Source organism: Branchiostoma lanceolatum, chromosome 8 (genome assembly GCF_035083965.1).
Source record: "Branchiostoma lanceolatum isolate klBraLanc5 chromosome 8, klBraLanc5.hap2, whole genome shotgun sequence".
NCBI classification, from domain to species: Eukaryota; Metazoa; Chordata; class Leptocardii; order Amphioxiformes; family Branchiostomatidae; genus Branchiostoma; species Branchiostoma lanceolatum.
Window position 1 is genome coordinate 17,608,407 of NC_089729.1, and position 21,133 is coordinate 17,629,539.

Sequence of the window (21,133 nt, forward strand, 5' to 3'; positions counted from 1 at the left end):
TCCAGTTTTCAAGCCTCATAAAACGCTCTGGATGCCTTTAAAGGTGCCCACAATACTGTTTTCATCTCCGACTCACAACAACATGCTGGTCTGTTTTGAAGTTGAGTTTTCGGTTACAGAATATTGTGGTGTCAGTGTCTCCCTAGCCAACATTACAGAAGTATTCAGTTTGTCAGCTATGCAGCACCCCTGTGTATATAACCCCAATGGGTTGACAGAGAAAACCTACACCGGTCAATGGGGGTCCTTTTGAATAGCTGGACCTCTGCTTGTAAAATATACCAACAGTTTCATTATTGTAGTCTTAGCTTACAATTACATGTTGTTCTATTGACGGGTTGCTTTTGCAAGCTAAGGCCACACCAATCTATTTTCTTGGTTAACGGAATAAAAAAAATGTAAAAAAAGAAAGCTAGATTGGAAAAACAACATGAAAACAAAATCTCATAGGAATGTTTTTACTTTAGTGCACACAGTATCAGGGAGTGAACAGGGTCAGGTGCAAGTTTTCACCCAAGCCTTCTGTTTTCATGATTTTGTTTTGTTGAAATTAAAAATAAAAATCTGTTAACCAAGAAATTAAATTGGTGTGGCCTAAAGATATAGCAAGGGAAGTTAGCAAAGTTGGCAAGGGAATGGTTTTGAAAACGTTAACGTAGAACTTTTCTGTTAAACATGACTGTAAATTGATACAGTATATGCCAATTATTTGTATACCTTTTTTCTGTATATTTCGTCTTTCTGTATAGAATTCCAAAACACCAAACCATTTACCATTCACTCAATTGTAAAAACAATGCATATCTGTATAGCCCATAATCGTAAAGTTCGGGGTATTGTATAGAATCTTGTCGGATTTTATCGTAAAATGACCCACAACTACAGGCTAAATTTTGGATTTGAATTGTTGTTTCGGGAGTGGGGACGCCGTCTACCGTTCAACAATCACATTCTTTTGTTACTCGCTATTGTCATGCTTGCAAACAATCGATATCGGTGCCTTTGACATACGGTGATCTCATTAAAAACCTGTTTTTCGAGACTCAAGCGACGAAAGTGAACAAAAATACGAAAAGAAAAACACGATTTTTGTCGGAGCATTTGAGCCTCTACGCTGTATTTTGCCGCGATTTACAGTTATTTGTGGCCGTATTCGACGGAGAACCTATTCCTTACATTCTTTCCCCGTGAAAATCCTGCTTATGTAGCGTAGATGAATCGTATTTTACGTCGCGATTTCAGAAAAAAATAAAGCGACCAAGGTCTTGTGACGCTGGGCGGCCATCTTTGTTTACTCATTGATATGCATTTTTCTACGCGCTGATTGGTTTACGTCATAAAAACCTGTGCTCTGATTGGTTGACTGTAAGATTTCACGTGATCAACATGCGGCGGGAGTTTTTTATTTGGCAGGAGTTTCCACGCAGTTCGGGCTTATCTGAACAAAATGGATCGCGTATTTAATCCAATATGGTGACGTTAAGATCGACGAAAAGGTCGGATTGTACTTTGATTAAAATTTTGCAAAATAAAGTTGCGATATCGTTAGTGTAATTGTGTGTCTTGCCCAAAATCCAATTCGCCCCCCCCTCCCCTCCTTCGGGACGTCAATATCGCTAGTTCGGACAGTCGTATAGTTCGGGGAGTCGTATAATTTGCGCTGACAAATGAGCTATACAGATATGCGGAATCTACTGTAGTTATATATAAGTTATAATACGATACCGTTCACTCTGTCAGAAAGCAACTGCCTGTTTTAATGCTCACATAGATTGTAACAGTGACTCAGCTAGTCAGAGGGGCAGTTCAAATACCCACTGCACTATCTCAGGACCTCCATGATAACTGCAAATATTTGGAACAAAAGATGCAAGTGCCAGGCGATATAGAATTGCAGTATCAGGAGACAGATAGAGAAATATATCGGGGATAATGTCGTGTCTTGCATTATGGATCAATGGATATCAAATACCTTACAGGATTACTGTGTTTCCTGTAAATGTGCCCTTCTATTATGTGCTTTGTTCTGTGTGGATTGGTTTTTCCTTTAGAGAGTTTGCAGTAAATATAGCTTTAAATGGCACAGGTGAAACAAATACCCCATCCTTGGAAGGGTGGTAAACATGTGCCCCCTAGTGTCTAAATTTGGTACTGCACCAAAAAGTTGTTGCTCTTCTCATCAGGGAAGTCAGACTGAAAACTTTATTCCCTTGCTTTATAAGTTTATTAATTGATGGATAATTGTATGCTACTTGTGCTTTGAAACTTAATTCAATGGTGCCATTATATCATACATGTAGCTGCATGTATAGAGGCTTCCAATATTCATTGAATTGATATTCAACAGTGACCTTTTTATTACCTTTGCGAAAAAGGTTTTGTTTTTATGTGTGTCTGTGTGTGTGGGTTTGTAGCCATAGTGGTAAATGGTAGGAATTTCATTTTTGTAGCATTTGGAAGCTGAGTAAAGATTATCAACATCAGATGTAAATCATGCAATTCTTGGCCTTATTTACTTTGCTGAGGAAATGCTACAATAGCCTTCTTGGCTAAGATAAGCTTTTCATACTTTGAACAATTTGTGTTATTTGTCACTTTGCCTCTATTTCATTCGCAAATGAAAATATTATTTGCAGAAAAATTTATGATACATCAGTCGTAAAGCGTAGCATCCTTTCACAAATGTATGAGATTATGGAACAAAATTACAAATATGTGTAATTTTTGTTATCTTATGTATTTAAGTTTAAACAATGTGGGGATTGCCGCCCAGGGCACATTGAAAATGCCATTACAGGCGATATGTAACCCCCTGGATAAATGAAAATAAACAAACAAACAAACAAACAAACTCTACCTTCTTTTGTTCTTCTTTAGAATTGAAGATCCGGAGCCTGAGCCAGAAGAGGCCGAGGATGAGGAGAAAGAAACTTCTCCCAAGTACAACGTGGAGTTCACGTTTGATACGGACGTCAAAGTGGGCATCACCATCCACTACTTTGCTTCAGAGGAGATCGTCAATGGTCTGGCTGTGTAAGTACATCGACATAACATGTTTTTGGTAGCGTTGTTTTGCATGTATGACTGCATGTTTGTTGTTTTAACAGTATAACTAAAGAAGCATATGTGGATGGAATGAAATTTGGTATGTGGTTTGGTCTTGTCCTATTGAAGAAATTATTAGATAAAGGGGCACCCTGTTAGCTTTTTTAAAATCTATCTCATGTTTTGGACAAGTCATAAGTTTGGGCCCTGTAACAGCTTTGTTTGGAACTCCAGGGGCATTTAAGTTGCAGATTTTGAAAAGGATAAGTCAAGAAGGGATGAATGAATTTTCATGATTTCTTCAACTGTAGGGAACTTTGATGAAGACCAGAGCAATGGATGCAAATTATGCAAATTAGTACTTGATTTGCATGATAAATTAGGAAAATGTATACTGTTATTTCAATTGTGCTAGATTTTAAGAACTTAGAAGTTTAAAAAAAATGTTGTAATGTCTTTTACACTACTCTGCCTTTTTGTTGAAACAGGTACACTTCCAACGACCCCACACTCACCTCGGAGACAGTCCACTACAAGCGGGGTGCTAGTCAGACCTTCAGCCTGCCCAGCCATGTACTAGAGCCCAGCATGTGGAACATTGACGATGTAGGCAACAGTTATCTTTTAAACTATTCTTTAACCCTTAGGCCACACCAATAGACCGATCCCAAAGCCACGCCCCCTGTTCGATTTCGAACACCTCCGTCAAAAACAGGGTTTGACGGACCAAACATGGCCGCCGCGGCTAGATTGAAAATAATGCCACTGACTTCGGTTTAGTGTTTGTGGCACTGAAACCCTTTCGGAGCGGGCCAAATAAGAATGCTATGTCTTCTTTGTTGAAGGCTGTATCCACCGGGTAGAGTTGTTTAAGGAGGGGGTAGGTGTAGTTGCGATGAGAGCGTAATGTTTTCGGTCAATGTTAAAGCGGTATGCGCCGCATAGCTTTCCCTTGTCGGTGGGCATCAGCGCCCAGTTTCTGACAAGCAGCCGATGCACGTGTAAAAGAGGGTTCATATATCTGTGACAGGGTTCCCACTGTATTGACTGCATGCATAACAGCTGCATGGTATTTAGTGACTAAGAATTAAAATGCATCCTTTTACTTCCCTGTTCACCTTCAAGTTAACCAGTTTCACACACCAGTAACTGAAGATACGAAACTCTGCGCTAGCGGAGTTTGTAGTAGTCAGCATGTGGTACAAGCTTCCTCTCCTTGAGTGCCCGATCTATTTTCTTTTTAAATTGGTTTTTTTTTCTGAGCATGCATTCAACCAATACAGTGGAAAACCTGTCCCAGATATACGTACCCTGCTTTACACGTGCCATTTCTGCCCCGCCAACGCTGTTTTTGACGGAGGTGCTCTGAATAGAACAGGGGGTTCTATTTGTCTTCTATTCGTTCGATATGGTGTTCGACAGAATCGGTCTATTTAATTTCTTGGTTAACGGATTTTTATTTTCAATTTTAGCCAAAAAAATCATCATGAAAACAGAAGGCTGGGGTGAAAACTTGCACCTGACCCTGTTCACTCCCTGATACTGTGTGCACCAAAGTACAAACTTTCCTCTGAGATTCTGTTTTCATGTTGTTTTTCCAATCTAGCATTTGATTTTGTTTTCATTCCGGTAACCAAGAAAATAAATTGGTGTGGCCTTAGCTTATACAAACGAAGCGGCTACAGGCAATGTATGTCATACTGATGTATCAAGATAAATCAGATTTCATTATTAGAATAAAGGCAATCTTTTTTTTCCTGCACGGATCCATCCTGTGTGGATAAAAATTTGCTTGTTTATTAGCAGTTGCATTTTGTAATGGCACAACATAAATTCAGCATTTAGGCTGTGGTGACAAGAAGTTGTATTCTTAATCAATCCTTACAACTAATATGGTACATGTTTTATTTGTAACTGTTTGATTTTTTCTCGTTCCAACAGTTTAGCTATGACTCAGACAAGCAGGTGATCCCCATGGTGATACAGTGTTGTGTGGAGGAGGAAGAGGGTAGGCTTTCCTATTACATGTTTCATCAGGCTTTTAGCTAGGATTCATAGACAAGGGGTCCAAAAATCGGGGTGGGGAGATGCTGTGATCCGGGGGTTAGGTGTGTTCTAGTCTTATCAATATCATACTTTTAGCAGACCATTTTAAGCACTAAAAACTGCTTGTTCCTTCTCTGTCTCCCAATAGGCTCTATGGATTATTAATTTCCTGGCATGTCAATCAGTTTTCATGCTGTCCCAGTGTCTGGTAGGACTAAAAAAGCATCAGTGACACTGTAACACAGTAACATGTGTCTGTTATTACCAGGGAAACAGGGGGTCCTCTGCGCATCCAGCTGAAAAAGAGGGCGTCCAATTTCCTTGTTATTTTACATGTAGTATCATGCGTCCAATTGACGCATGGACGCATGCCTAGCTAGAAGCCTATGTTTCATGGTCTTCATAAGAAAAAGAATGTCTAATTGATTTTGTCCTTCAACGAAATGACAGGAAACGCTTTTGAAAAAATTGTGTGTATTTTAACATTTGGTTGAATGACCTGTTGCAATGTTGCTGAATTACAGCTTTTTACCTACTTGATGAATAAAAAATGTTCGTTTTTTTCCATTGTAGAACATGCAGAAAACTTAGGCCATGCTCACATGCTCTTTGCTTCATTTGAAAAGGTAAGTTGCAGTTTATACATCTTTGTCTGAGTTAACCTTTATCTCCCATATACTGATGGTTTGTTCCTTGCACTTTTGTGTACACATGTAGTAAATTATTTCCATATGATTTTTCCTGGGATCCTAGAATGTGGTGGTTAGATTCAAGTAATAATGTTGTACATGTTCTTCACCCTATCCAGAATTCTGAAGACTGCTTTACTATCAAGCCTTTGAAACAGAAGCAGATGGTAAGTTTGTCTATGTTTTTGATTTGAACTGAATAAAAAAAACATCGAAGAAAAAGGCTATAAGGAATAGGAGAGGCAACAGGGCATTTGTACTTTGTATTGCTACAATATTTTCCTTCCGAAAATAATTTCATCAGGTTGGTAGAGCATAGGATATAATTTGGAGTTTCTTTTCACAACCAGGTGGTGAGATTCAGCAGGGGAGATTCCTGGTTGTGAAAAAAGAAACTCCAAATATCCTACAATGTTTTCGTTTGAATGATATAGGGGTTCTGAGAAAGTTGTAGATGTAAAGCATTATCACTAAAATTGGACATTTTTCTATTATGAAATTTTCATTATGTTTACTTTAACAGTTTAGTGGTTAAAAATATTTCTATTAATTCCTAAAAGGTGGATGGACTGTGCTACCTGCTACAGGAGATCTATGGTATTGAAAACAAGAATTCCCAGGAAACTAAGGTAGGTTTAGTTGTGTTGAAAGTGTAAGCCTTTAGATTAGGCACAAGCTGTTATTCGAGTAGAAATTTTTTATATATTTTTTTTAACAAACTCACTCAGTGCAAGGCCGTAGGGGGCCACTCATCGAAGCACTGAGCTAATTCTTACTGAATCAATGCTCAAGACAAGCATGACTTCACTGACCCATTAGGAGAAGCAGGGGTTACGAAGGCTGCTCGGGAAATTCCCTACCCTACTAGGAAGTGCGGTATCAGTAAATGAAGTAATCTAAAGCAATAAGATTGTATGATCCTTTCAAAGTGACGATTACAGGCATTTAGGTTGCATGGAAGAGTTTTGATAGAACTGTGAACCAGTCAGAATTGCCTTGAAGAAGGTGACAGATGGTCACTGAAACGTTGGTGGCATAAATCTCTTGGTTGTGTAAAAAGAGTCTTTTTATTCAGTTTTGAGAGAAGTTTGCACTTTCCAAGGGATTTTATTAGTTTTAAAAAAAGGAAGTGGTCTACATATACAGTTAAGCTGAAATTAACCCAATGAGTTAAGCCACTCTTCCACTGTACGTGACAGAGAAGACAAATGCTATGCACAGTATAGACATGTTCATTGTATCAGCGATATTCTCCAAGCTCTTTTCGACAAGTACAATGAACAGTGGACCATGGCTTGAAATCTCATCCTAAAGTTGGCATCACAATTCATGCGAGCGTCGGCCGAATTTGTAGATCGCCCGAAGCTCGCCGAATTTCAAAATCGTCCGAGCGTCGACCGTAGTTTCCAATGAAAATCTCGGGTGACGTCCGTCAAACACTAAAAACTAAAAATCCCCTATGAGATGGTACCATCTCTTGGACATGGACGAAGTCAGTATCGACTAAGCTGGTAAAAGGCCAATATTTGGATCAACTTTTATTTCTAAAAATCGTCCGAAGCCCGCTTAATTGACAACTTCGGCCGTTCTTCGGCCGAAAATGCACATTTGAAGCTTGCCAACATGTAGGCCGAGCTGAATTTCTTATTTGTGACGGGGGCTTAAGGACTGCAACCCTTTCCAATAGCATGTATGTCGGATGAGTGACACAGCTGGGGTTTGAATTTGCGACTTGGTCCACTAGCCACTGGATTAAGCACACTAACTCTAGTTTACTCCTTTTCCTTTTGTATTTCCCTTAGCACCAGGAGGACGACATCGATGACAGTGGTTCTGAGTGTGTGATCTGCATGTCTGACATACGGGACACCCTCATCCTGCCATGCAGACATCTCTGTCTCTGTAACGGCTGTGGTAGGTACTGTCACTTACCTGTTAGTGCAATGGCTATATCAGTGTTCTCACCAGGATTTTTTCACAACATAGGGGTCGGGTACAGAAGGCCAACTTTGCGCGGCGCAAGTCACTCGTGGAGTGCCAAAGACATAACAGTTGGGAGTCTGGCATCTTCCTGCAAAATATTTTGAAATTCATAACCAAATAAGACACTATTTCCTGCATTTTGAGGGAGAAATGTTGTGAAGTTCAGTTTTTCCTCTGCCACATCCTCATTCTAAAGCCAAATATGAACTTTTTATAAGATTTATGAAGGTTCTTCCCAGAAAGAAACACCCCTATGCTCATTGAGACAAAGCATCGGGGTCCAGATCACAGCATCGGGGGTCCAGATCACAGCATCTATGCTGAAAAGGCCTGGCGAGAACACTGGCTATTAGCAGGGCTCAAAATACTGGGAGCAATGTATTGTATGCACTTATGTGCACCCCAAATTGGAGCTGTGCACCTAATTGTTGACTGTTGGTGCAACTACATATTTGAGTACAGTATGTTAAGGTGCTATTATGGTAAGGTTTGTGATAAGGTTTTGCTGACATCCTACTTTATTCTATATTGTGCATCCAAAATGTTTCCTGTGCACCTAAATAATGAATAGTTTTATGTTTGGACTGAGCAATTTTTGTAGGCACGTTACAGCCAGGTGATTGTTGATTGTAATCTCAGATGTCTTTTTTTCTTGTTTCACAGCTGACTCCTTGAGATATCAAGCTAGCAACTGCCCCATCTGCAGACAACGTACGTACATGTACAAGAAAGAATTCTTGTTAAAAAAAATCTGTTCCTGGTACCATCAATTTTCAAAGACACTATCAATCTGTCGTTGAAGAAATTCATCAGTCACGTATATAATAACAGTTACAAGAATATTCCTCAAACAGTGACTTAAAAAGAAAGGTAGCAAAATACGCACCTCCAAATTTTCGACGTCTTCTGTACGTCTTGTTCACTGAGTGACCTAGTCTCGCGAGAACACGAAACTAGGCCGAGACTTGTGAAGATCGTCCTGCCTCCCCCGCCTCCTTGCGGAATCTGGAATTCTCTCAATATTTACCTCCAGCAGTAGACATGTTATAAGTTTCATTTTTAATTGTTTCAACAGTTTAGAACTATTGTGACTTCTTTTACTCAAAATAGTTCAAACACATTACAAATATTATTTTAAAACCCTCTTGGTGACTTGGAACTGACTCTAAGAGTAGTATCAAAAGACTTGAAAAACAAGAAGAAATGTTATTTTAAAACCCTCTTGGTGACTTGGATTTGACTCTAAGAGTAGTATCAAAAGACTTGAAAAACAAGAAGAAATATTATTCAAAAACCCTCTTGGTGACTTGGAATTGACTCTAAGAGTAGTATCGAAAGACTTGAAAAACAAGAGAGATTGAAGGATTGTTGTTTTTGCTGCCGCAGCGTTCCGTGCACTGCTACAGATGCGAGCCATGAGGAAGAAGACAAGTCTGACCCCGGCCGTCACGCCGCAGTCAGAAGCAGATGAAGTGGTATGGAAGTGTTATATCTATTACTGTAAATGCATTTAAGTTCACATGGTTTTTATTTCGCGCTAAGGCGAAAATGGAGTGTTCGCAGTGGTTTTAAGATTGCGGCAGTGCTATAGTTACAAACTGCTACAGTATTAGACAAAAATGTTCGCGGTGGTTTTAAGTTCGCGGTGAAACAGTCACCGCAAAAACCACGAAGGTAAAACCACCGCGAACATTTCTGCATTTATCATGCCATGCATACTCCATATGCATGGCCTTGATAACATTGAATGCCTCATTACGTAAGTCAAGGCTGTTATATCTTTTGTCAGCATGTATGCGTATGTCTTTGTACGTGTGTTGGTCACCAAGAAAACTCCAAAAGGGCTGGATGAATTTGCTTCATATTTCGCGCGTGTGTATGGTATTACAAAAACTGAAAGTGAATAGATTTTGGGCCCCCTGGCTGCTTTCAGTTGTACTGCAGTGCAACTTGTGGTTTTGATTTCTGGACAACCTGTGGTTTCATTTTTTGAAGGCGGAGAAGCATTTGATGTTCGGAAAAAGTGGTGTAGGTTATTGCCTGCTAGTTTCACATGTGATATGCTTAACGGTGCACGCACCAGTTCTTCCGCAACAGGGGTCCCTGGTAGTGCGCGACAAAAAAGGGACGAAAGGGTTCCGAGGGTCTGGGTTTGAGTTCACATTTCTCAAAATGTGCTTCGAACTGACATTAAATACTAACATGGCTGAAAAGCGTATGAATTGGTGTGTTTTGGGTGGAAATTGTGTTTCGATCCGAGCCTTACTTCCAGATATCCATACGCGTTGAAGGTAAACTGCCCCTTTGACCCAGATTGACCTTTGTTGCATTCTTTTGGCCGTGTTGCATTACCTCGTGCGTCGGGTTATTGTGAAAATCTCAGTGGTAGGATTTTCTTTATAATGGGCTTGATTATACCTTGGAGTTTTCTCTTTCTGACACTAACAGTCATTTTCGTGTAAAAAAATTTTGTGATGTGTTTAGTTCCACGGGAAAATGCCCAATTTTGCGCCTCATTTTTGACGGAAAAATACTTTTTCCCTCTAGAATTTACTAAAATTACAGAGATTGAAGAAACGGAAACTCAGGTTTTCTTGTAGCTAGAGGGATATCCTTCATTCCCAGTCACAGTTGTTTTGGCTCAGAAGTATTTCCTGGAAAAGACGGTCGCTAGACTTGAGGGTGTGCAAACTCGAATTGAGACCCAATATAAACTAGGGGGTGCACCCTTAACCATTATTTTCATCTGACTGTTGTTTTCTCCTGTCTGTGAGCAGCAGGTGATACAGGAGAATATTCCCCCTGGCTACGAGGTCATCCCCCTGATAGAAGCACTGAACGGTCCCAGCAGCAGCTGCACCACCCCCCCACCACCCGTCTCCGGGACGAACGAAGGTACTGTAGAATCCTTTAAGTTTGCACCACTGTAAAAATCAAGAGTTTGCAGTAACTTTGGGTTCGCGGGAATAGCAGTAGCATAATGCAAAACAGAAAATATTTTTTGTGATGTGATGCCACAAAGCTAAAAGAACACCACAAAATGTTACAGTAAGTTTACAGTAAGTGTCCACGGTGTAAGTGTGTAATTGAAGTTCCATCTTTCTGGAAGACCAATAGTGCACAAAGTAGTTGGACAAATTGTTCTTTCACTTGACCATTATTGTTGCAATGATGGTTGCAATGTCATTCCACTATTACTATCAGAATGTGGCACTCACAATCAGTAAAGGTTTGGGTAATGGTATGTGTCTAGATATTACTGGTCGAGCTGTCATTAACACAGGAGAAACCCTGATTGCAGAACCTTTAGTGGTGACGATGCCACCATCGCCGCAAGGCAGCAAGCCGCAAGACTCCGTCTGCAGACCCAAGTCCAAGAGCAAGAGGTAGGCAGTGTTTTTCCCTAAAGTCCAGGCAATTGGTGGAAAATATAGCTAACCCGAACCTCAAATCCAACCCCAAAATTCAGGTCTTGTCTTATACAGTAAAAAATCTGTTATGTGTATCATAATTTGTTTTTAGGAATTGGCACTGGTTGCTAAGTTGCCTAGCAACAGTTGCCTAGCAACAGTTTTCATGTAAAGGACAGTTTGTAATGGCTCTACTCCTGATATTGTTTCTGATGTTGTGTACAACATTTGTACCAAGTTGCATGCTTTAGCATCATCTGAGCAATTTTTGCACCCATTGCCTGAATGACAACACGTCATACATTTTGCGGTCTACTTTGCTCTTTTCTAATACAAATCTCAGAAATAGCAGTGTATAATGTTTGAACAAGACTGTATACGTTGTAGATGAACCTATGGTCTTACCTTCCATCTGCTGCCCCCACAGGAAGAGGTCTGGTGGTTCTTCCCTGCGCGGGACCGCGGCGCTGGAGGGCATGAGTCGACAGCAGCAGGCGCCCGAGTCAAAACTGGTGGCGCCGCCGTGCGACAAGTCCGACAGATCAGACGCCTCTTCTGTGGGGACCGGTCCGTACGTGACTACGCCCGATGATAGCGAGTCGGCTATGTCACCATCTATTGTCTCATCAGGTAAGTTTTCACTTGGAGATATGGAGTCTTGTTTTTTCTAATGCAATGTCATGATAATGTTGTATGCTTGTCTTTTTATTTGCTTGATAATCAGATCACATTCATCTCAAAAGGTTTTGTAGAAGCAGGGCTCCAGACCAACTTTTAGACCTAGGAGCACTGTGCTCCTAACTCAAAAAAGTTAGGAGCACCAGCAAAAAGTTAGGAGCACCACTACAAAAAGTTGGAAGAAGAAGCAAAAGTCTTGGCCATACCAAGTAATACTCCTATTAATAGTATTAATCAATGTTAACAACCAGGAATAAAGTATTTGAATATTTTTGACAAACATTTAAGCATTTGAATAGTATAAGTATATGAATGGATCATAAAAGCCTACATTTGGCAACCCGATGCATTCAATACCTTCCTACATGCTAAATGATACTAGTATGACAGATTTTTAGAAAAAATTGGGCATAGGTTACCCGGCAGGCCCCTATCCGGGGGCCACGGTGCCTCAAGTTCAACAAGTGAAAAAATACACAATTTATGGTATTTTCAACTTGGAACAAGGCAAGTGATGATTCACATGACCATTTGCGATGACATTAAAAATGACATAAGCTTTAGTGATATAATGGGATTTTCAAAAAAATTGGGCATAGGTTCCACGGCTGGACCCTATCCGGGGGCCACGGTGCCTCAAGTTCAACAAGTTTAAAAATACACAATGGTATTTTTTACTTGGAACAAGGCAAGTAATGATTCACATAACACTGAATGTTAAATAAATAGATAACTCTAAAACTTATCTATTGGTTTCATGACCAAAACAAATAAAGTCAAATTCCATAATTTGAAACGTCACTGCTGGCATGGCATCAAGTTCAACATTTTTACAGGCATTTTTTTAACCCCCACCCGCTGTCTACAAACCATCCAAAATACTTAAATATCCTTGAAATTCTTGCTCAATAGTATCAAAAATTATCTGTTTGTGCCGGCCCAGTCAAATATCTTCGGTTCCTTTGAAACGCGCAGTTCAAATTTCGCGCGTCAGACCGCGCGGCGCCGCCATCCAATGACAGGCCGACCGCATGGAGAAAGCTTTGCTATGCATTATAGACCGCAGCAGAATGAAACTCTAGCACCATAAGGACGGGCAGATCATGAGCTGTGAAATGATACCGGTAACAAAAAGAAAATTTAATATTTTTGGGGATAAAACTCCACTTGAATTGATTCATTGATTTTTGATCGAAAAAAATCATCGATTGAACAGGTGTAAACATGAGCGCAGGAAACAGGCTTGTCATTCTGCTGCGGTCTAAAAACATCATGGCGGCCCTCCAAAAGCGCACGGCCGCTAGCGCTCACTTTCATCGGCAATTTCTGGCGTTTGAAACATTTTACAAATGAAACAAATACATCAAAAAGGAGAGAAACTTATATCCTTTATTTCTATGGGTAATTTTGCCACTAGGAACGGATAGTTTTTGTACCGCGGGCGTGGGAACATGATAGAAAATTCACCGACGATTTTCGCGGTAGGGTTGGAATACCTAAATATTTTCAGCTTAGTTCTGCAGCCATTATCCTGGCGCAGTCCTTAATTTTTTATTGTCGCACCGTGCGACCGTGATTTTAAATCTAGTCGCATTCTCAAAAAACTGGTCGCATACATATTGTGTGCGAGTCGCACTCACGAGCGCTGAGAAGGCAGCAAAAATTTGTGGCCAAATTTTCATACCCTCTTTTTGGTCTTCCCTCAGGCGGTGGCGGGACATTTTGTATGCAAGTGCAACAATCCTAAGGTTGTGTGGGGTCATGCTCCCCCGGCGAATTCTGAAATCTTGACCCTCTAAAATGCTATTTCCTACATTTTAAGGGTAAATTTTGCTGGTGGACTAAGATGAGACATCTCTAACTATTAGTGAATAAATGCACATGGGTTTCAGCTTATAGACCTTTCTCACGCGGCGGACATGATAGAGAGGAAACGAGGCCCTTGTGGCAAACAATAGACCGATCCTAACTGTCAATCACAATTAGCAGTTTAGCCAATGATTACCTGATAATTAGAGAATCGACCAATGAGGAAGTGGCTGCATGACCATCAAATATTTGCATTTCTATGTTTTTATTTTGCATTTCTACGTTTCGACGAAGGAGGGCAGAGACTATGGGATCGGTCAACAAAGCTCTAAATTGCTGCATCTTTTGTGTACATTACATTAGTTATAATATTGATACTTGGATATCATATTTCAAAACTTAATGTGATTTAGGAGCAAAACTAAATCTGTACATTATTTTTGCTTCTTTGCCTCATTGGCCTCGTCTTCATTCTATCATGTCCGCCGTGTGAGAAAGGTGTATGACCACCCCTGTGCCACCGCTACTGTTCCTGGTCCACTCTAAAGAAAACATTATCCCCCCCCAGTGCCCCCATCAGAGGCTGACATATCGGAGAGGTCTTCTCTAGGAGGAGAGGTGACGACACCTGAAACACCTGCGGTGGGTTCCGCCCAGGTGTCGTCCATCGGGACACCTGGGATCACCCCCTCCTGTACCGTGGATGGGGACCTCAGTCAGGACCCGGAGGTACTGGCCTTAGCAATGGTCTTCTTAAACAGTAGTGCATGTCTGAAGATATAGACATCATAGCTCACCTATTTTTAACTTTAGCATGCTATTGGCTTGTGCATGCACTTAGTTACATGTAGTACAATCATAGGGTAGCATTGAGTTATGTAATTACGCAAAGTGCAGGATTATGTGTACAAGCGCTGTGGGGAAAGAAATACTTTATGATGGCTTTAGAATGTTCCTTCACATAGCCTGTATTTTTAGTCTACAGGTAGAAGTTGACAGGGATTTCTGACTACCGTAGGGGTTGTTATGTAGGCTGCACCAAAGTTGAATGGAATATTTCCTTCCAAAGGCTGTTGTACGTTTTACGTTGTAGCTAAATTTTTACAACTGCAAACGATGGGACCAGTTCACCGCAGTAGCCTGTCTGAAGTGTAGAGCTATCAATGGAAACAGCTCTTTCCTTTCTCTCTCCCTTACTGATGCTACAAGCCCCTCTGCTCCAAAACAAGCTAAGACTCCTTTTCCTTGAAACAGATGTCTTAAAGCCGGCGTCACAATTCATGCGAGCGTCGGCCGACTTTGTAGATCGCCCAAAGCTCACCGAATGTCAAAATCGCCCGAGCGTCGACCGTATTTTCCAATAAAAATCTCGGGCGACGTCCGTCGAACACTAAAAACTACAAATCCCCCATGAGAAGGTACCATCTCATGGACGAAGTCAGAATCGACTAACCTGGTAAAAGGCCAATATTTGGATTAACTTTCATTTCTAAAATTCGCCTGAAGCCCACGTAATCGACAGGACGTCGGCCGTACTTCGGCCGAAAATGCACATTTGAACCTCGCTAACACGTCGGCCGAGCTGAATTTCTTATTTGTGACTGGGGCTTGAAGAAAGCACTTCTCTCTTTCCATTGCCCACTTCAACCAAAGAACGATTGTCTTTTACCCACTTCTCTGTGTTTGACTGACTACTTACTTCTAGTAGACATTTCCCTCACTCTAAAGCACTAACATGGTGGCTGGTGACCACAAGTTTGGCCTAAGTTTTTGCACATGCATGCGCACATGTAATGGGGTGAATTAGTTCACTATAATCATAAGACATATGAAAATATAAGACACATGTTTCTCTCCAGTGTCAAAATTCTATGTTATATTTTTTTTTTAAATTGCATGTTGGATTGTTGAAGTGAAGACACTGAGAGAAACTGTGGCTTATATAGCTGTAGTAATGCACCGATGTTTGTAATGTAATGTAAATGTAGTTGCTAGATAGTCCTCCCTACTTACTATACATGAATGGTCCAGCGTTATGTAGGATAATTGACAAGCTGATGCCAAACAACCAAACTATGAAAGCTAGAGCAGAGAATTTCTTACCAACTTTTAAATCCTATTTTAGAAGGATTTTTAAAGTGAGATTTCCACTAATGATTTAATCATTTATGTGTAACAAAATATGCTGATTTTACAAATCATTTCCAAATGAACTTGAATCTAAAAAGAAACAAAACTTGATGTGAAATTGCGTAATTCTGGACCAAAATATGCTGACTTTACGAATCATCAAGTAAATTTGAATCTTTAAAAAATCCAAAGTTGATGTGAAATTGTGTATTTCTGGACCATTCATGTATGGCTTGCTGCACTAGGAGGCTGACCATAACACTTGTTCACAACCATGCATGAACCATTGTGGAGCCGTGACCGTGACTAACGTTTGCATGTTGCCCCCTGTGTCCCCAGGGAAGCTCTTACAACACCGCTCCTGACGCCTCCTCGCCTCTCTCCCTCCCCACCACACCTCTGTCTCCTGTCGACCCCTCCCTTAGGTTCCTTCCCAAGATGCTTCAGCTCTCTACCCACGATGCTCTGCGGGAGGCTTCCCAAAGTAACAAACAGGACCTCGACCTCTCCCCCTATTCGGACGCCTCCGAGAATCCTTGTCACGATTTCGATCATTTCAGTCCCAAAAATCATCCCAACTCTTTGGCCATCATCTCTAACCAAGTGGCTACCTTAGCTTCCGAAGAGGACCCTCTATCTCCGTCCTCGAGCAAAGATGCCGGGCCCGTGGGGATTTTCCTCGAAAACATTCCGTACGCGGACTGCTCGTCAGCTGGGTCCGGTACCCCCCAGGGTGCGCCGGACGATAACAAAGACACCCCGAAATTTGGTCCTCACGTTTTCGCAAAGCTTGGTCCTCCTTTGGTCGCCCGATTGGCATTTGAAAATGAAAAACCTGCTAGTGACAGATGCACCCTACCTGGGGGTGACTGTCCTCCAAACAACGGTCCTCTGAAAGAGTCCCTTCCCTCTCCTACCTCTCCCTCTCCTGTCTATAGTGAAGCGCTAAGTCAGGTACCGTTTGCGGAGGGGCATGGGCAGAAGGACACACCTGAGGAACAGGTGTCTGCAGGTGCTACTAGCCAGGTGTGCATCGAGCTGGCTTGCCTTGTGTCCGACCGTGTGTGTGTGTGTGTGTCGTGTGTAGCATGTAGACAGGGTGGCCATCTGTACTCCTACTAGTCCTAGTACAGCAGTATGGGTACTGTCCTTCTTTAATCTTTTCAGCCCACTCTTGTGTTCATATGAGAGGATGATTCCGCATGGTCCAGACCTTCTCTGTTGTATCACGCAGAGCTGGTCTGTCCGTGCCTCTGTTCCATCCTTTGTTGTAACATCATTTGCCATGTGGTGTTCTCGTCGAATTCCATGGCAAATTGTGTTAGTAGTCCTTGTCCTATCTTTACAAGAGGAGTTTTTTTTTTCTGTTAGATTAGAAGCAAAACGTCGAGTTGGGAACCTTACTCATCCATAGACATACCATGTAGTGTGCCTCTTTGTTATTCAATTTTTCAACAATCCGAGGCTTATAGAAATGACTGACCTGTCTGTCGAATTTGGAAAACTGAAATGGAGTGCTTTTGATGTTGTATCTATGCGGTAGAAGAGTGTGTCTTAGTGTTCGTGATAGAATATGTGTAAGTGTGCTAACTAAGCTCTTTCCCCCTCTCGAATAGGAAAACAAACCCGGTCCCTCTGGCTCTAACCTGAAGACTTACGTTGTTCCTGGAGGAGATTGCGTGGCGCAGACTCGTGCACTTGCCCACGCAAGAGAGTACGATTATGTCGTCATTCACGAAGAGGGTCACGGGGACGACGAAGCCAGTGAAAATGACGATGACGAAGAAACTGATGGTAATGTTGTCCTTCATGGTGCATACCTGTAGAAAAAGCCGTTAACTCAGTTTTGCCGGAAAGAGTCAGCTAACCAACAGTTATAGGTCCTTTTCAATGTGGTGTAACCTAGAGGTCAAGTTAAGAATCTCGACTAAACCAAGTCCTGAATTGTAGTTAGCATGACAACTAGACCATGCTTAATTATAAACCAAGACATTTTAACAACAATGACCAGGACAGAGACAACTGACAATATTCAGTGATACTTGTGCTTTGCATGTTATGTTTCTCCCAGGCTTTTTCTTGCGCAAGGTTTGAAGGTTGGCTGGGCATGTGGACTGACCACATTTTAACCAAACTCACATCTTAGCATTATAACTGTCCTACTTGCTGCTGGCATGACATGCATGTTGTTATAGATGGTGCACACTGTTTGAAAACGTAATCGGCGGGGCTCGAAATATTTTATTCCTGTTTTCAGTGATTGGCACTACCAAGCCTGCAGTCTTATAGCTTGCCAAATTGCCAAGTTGTTTATATTTTTTTCTGCAATCTTGGTGCTGGTGGGTATTTTGAGCCCTGCTGACAGATATTGTTGACAAAGTTGACTGACTCAGAATGCATTTGTTTCTCACATTTTTGCATGTCGTTCAGACTCATATTTGGTCACACTCCGATTTCCAAGGGACACTTACATATTAGAAATCTTGAAAAAGAGATGGGCAGATATAATGTTTTGTTTACCAACAAGACATTTTGTGGGTTGGACAGCTTGGTTACAATTTTAAACAGAGCTACATGTAGTAGGCTATGAAGATAGTACATTACCTTTGTATACTGTAAATACAGAAATGTTTGCGGGGATTTAATTTCGCGGTAGGGAGAAAATGGATATTGCAGCTACAGTCACACAATGGAACGGCTTTTTGCGGTGGATTTAAGTTCGCGGTAAATAGTTCACCGCGAACATAAAGCCACCGCTAACATTTCTGTATTTGCAGTACAGCAATACACATAGGCAGTACAACCCTACACAACAGACACACACACACACACACACACTCACCCCGACCAATCGAATCACGTGAATCGCATTGAAACTCAGATTCGCATCAGCCATTTCCCGACAAATCGCTTTCTAACTTGCGTTAACGACTACATCTGACCAAAGAAACTCGCCAGTGAGATGGTGGAAGGTGTCAGCTTCCAAAAGACGTTTTCATATTGACAATTTTGGCACTTTGGAAGTAATTGAATCCACCCGCGATTTAACGTTTAGAGAAAGGTAATAGAAACTTCCCAAAATTGTCAATCTGAAAACGTCTTTTGGAAGCTGACACCTTCCACCATCTCGCTGGCGAATTTGTTTGTCAGATGTAGTCGTTAACGCAAGTTAGAAAGCGATTTGTCGGGAAGTGGGTGATATGAATCTGAGTTTCAATGGGATTCACGTGATTCGATTGGTCGGGGTGACACTGGCATGTCTGAGTGTGAGAAACTGTGCGTCTGTGCCATGTGCCGTGTATCTGTAGTGTGACTCTGTGTCGTCTCTCTCTCTTCTCTCTACACAGAGTCTCTACCTCCTGAACCCCACTCGGCACCGGTAACATCACACTTTCTTCTCAACTCCCATTTTTTGGTTGATTTGCAGTGATTTTGATTTAGAATCATAACACATTGTAGTGATCTTTAGGCCACACCAATTTAATTTCTTGGTTAACGGATTTTTATTTCCCCCCCCCAAAAAAAAAATTAGAAAAAAAAACATCATGTTTTTCTAAAAAAATTTTTTTTGAAAATAAAAATCCGTTAACCAAGAAATTAAATTGGTGTGGCCTTCTTGATTCGTAGTGTAGAATCCATGATTGATTTTACTTGTTTTAATTCCATCCATTGTTGTAGTGGTGACTTTTGCTGTGACATAACAAAAGTCTGACCAACAAATGTCCGTGTGAATGTACAACAACCTAACGTTCCTCAAAGTTTGTGGAATTAGCATATGAACAGTCATTTCTTGGGCAGACTGTGGCTTGGAACATGGAAAGTCTCCTCCTCAATTCCTACGTTTTTTGCACCAATACTGTGACTTACACTCTACCATTTCCAGCTGCCATTTTTAAAACTTTGCATAGACAAAATTTAATGCTGATAAGGATTCATTTTGTATGAACCTTCCTGATTATGATTTTTCCAAAGACAGTACTTAAAGGCAACCAAAGCAATATTAGGGACCAAAAATGGAAATAAAAAAAATGCTGAAATCTTTATTGTAGTGGCATTTACTAACACTGTCTAGCACATTTGTGTAATAACTTCATACTTTGAGCATTTTAAAACCGTGCAAAAACATGCCATACGATGACCCCCTTAGTATCACTAGCCTACAAAAACGATTTTCACATTACAAAGAAGTCATATTTTTGTATCATGGACATCGCTTTACATTGTGATACTGTTGCTCGAACTAATCATGAATAGAAATGACTAAATGACTTGACTTCAAAAATCCGATTTTTTGGCCCTAATATTGCTTGGGTCGCCTTTAAGATAATCTTCTCAAGTTTTTCAAGTCAAATATGAGCCCACAAGACTTTGCATGTTCCATGCCTGTAGTAGTGCCTGTGTGTGTAGTTTGCCGTTCCCTGACTGTCCGTCCTCCCCATGTTGTCTGTGTTAGCATGTGGAACTCAAGCCCGATGACGTACATGTTCACCTCCCTGACCTGACTGACTGACAAGTTAAGTGTACGTCACATGCATTTCCTCTGCTTGTAGGCCTGTCTGCAAGCTATGACACGTGACACTGTGCTGTCTTAAGATCTCCTTTCCACTAGACAGCAGTCGTTAAGCCGGCGTCACAATTCATGGGAGCGTCGGCCGACTTTGTAGATCGCCCAAAGCTCTGCGAATTCAAAATCGCCCGAGCGTCGACCATATTTTCAAATGAAAATCTCGGGCGACGTCCATCGAACAATAAAAACTAAAATTCCCCCATGAGATGGTACCATCTCTTGGACATGGACGAAGTCAGTATCGACTGTTCTGTTAAAAGGCCAATATTTGGATCAACTTTCATGTCTAAAAATCACCCAAAGCCCGCGTAATCAACAGGACGTCGGCCGTACTTCGGCCGAAAATGACATTTGAAGCTCGCCAACACGTCGGCCGAGCTGAATTTCTTATTTGTGACGGGGGCTTTGTGGATTTGTGTCACCCTCGATTTCGGAATTGGCTTATGATGCAAGATGTAGTCAGAAGTACAGTTAGAAAAGACAACAAAACACACAGTGTAAAAAGACATCTATGGAATTCACGGAGCGATTTGTCAAATGTTTGGTTGCTTAGCGATCATAGCCTCTAGTAGAAAGGGTGTGTTAGTGACTTGACTGACTTTTAGTGTGTACTGACAGTTTGACTGTAGGAAGGGGGACGGCAAGTTGGCAAAATTAATGAAAAAAAAATTGTGTGTACTTTGCCTTACCTGCAAAAATATCAGGGTTGGTTCAGTTTTTTTTTGAGGGGGCAAGTCACAAATACGTAAGTTACAGTATGTTGATCCTGGTTGACT

General features: G+C 41.2%; 1 protein-coding gene across 7 annotated transcripts in view; it reads left to right on the plus strand.

The window, feature by feature from the left end:
• Positions 1-21,133, plus strand: part of LOC136439958 (probable E3 ubiquitin-protein ligase MGRN1) — a 45,318-nt gene that overhangs the window by 21,987 nt on the left and 2,198 nt on the right. The window contains exons 4-20 of one of the 7 annotated variants that reach the window (XM_066435653.1): positions 2,878-3,033; positions 3,534-3,651; positions 4,987-5,053; positions 5,665-5,717; positions 5,900-5,947; positions 6,341-6,409; positions 7,583-7,694; positions 8,427-8,474; positions 9,150-9,238; positions 10,541-10,658; positions 11,047-11,149; positions 11,601-11,803; positions 14,229-14,389; positions 16,130-16,816; positions 17,407-17,584; positions 19,138-19,169; positions 20,244-20,310. In XM_066435653.1, the coding sequence (XP_066291750.1) occupies positions 2,878-3,033; positions 3,534-3,651; positions 4,987-5,053; positions 5,665-5,717; positions 5,900-5,947; positions 6,341-6,409; positions 7,583-7,694; positions 8,427-8,474; positions 9,150-9,238; positions 10,541-10,658; positions 11,047-11,149; positions 11,601-11,803; positions 14,229-14,389; positions 16,130-16,816; positions 17,407-17,584; positions 19,138-19,169; positions 20,244-20,300 (2,299 nt within the window). In that variant the 3' untranslated portion in view covers positions 20,301-20,310. Of the gene's footprint in view, positions 1-2,877; positions 3,034-3,533; positions 3,652-4,986; positions 5,054-5,664; positions 5,718-5,899; positions 5,948-6,340; positions 6,410-7,582; positions 7,695-8,426; positions 8,475-9,149; positions 9,239-10,540; positions 10,659-11,046; positions 11,150-11,600; positions 11,804-14,228; positions 14,390-16,129; positions 16,817-17,406; positions 17,603-19,137; positions 19,170-20,243; positions 20,311-21,133 lie in introns of all 7 variants that reach the window. The other 6 variants (XM_066435654.1, XM_066435649.1, XM_066435651.1 and 3 more) reach the window with 6 other exon arrangements.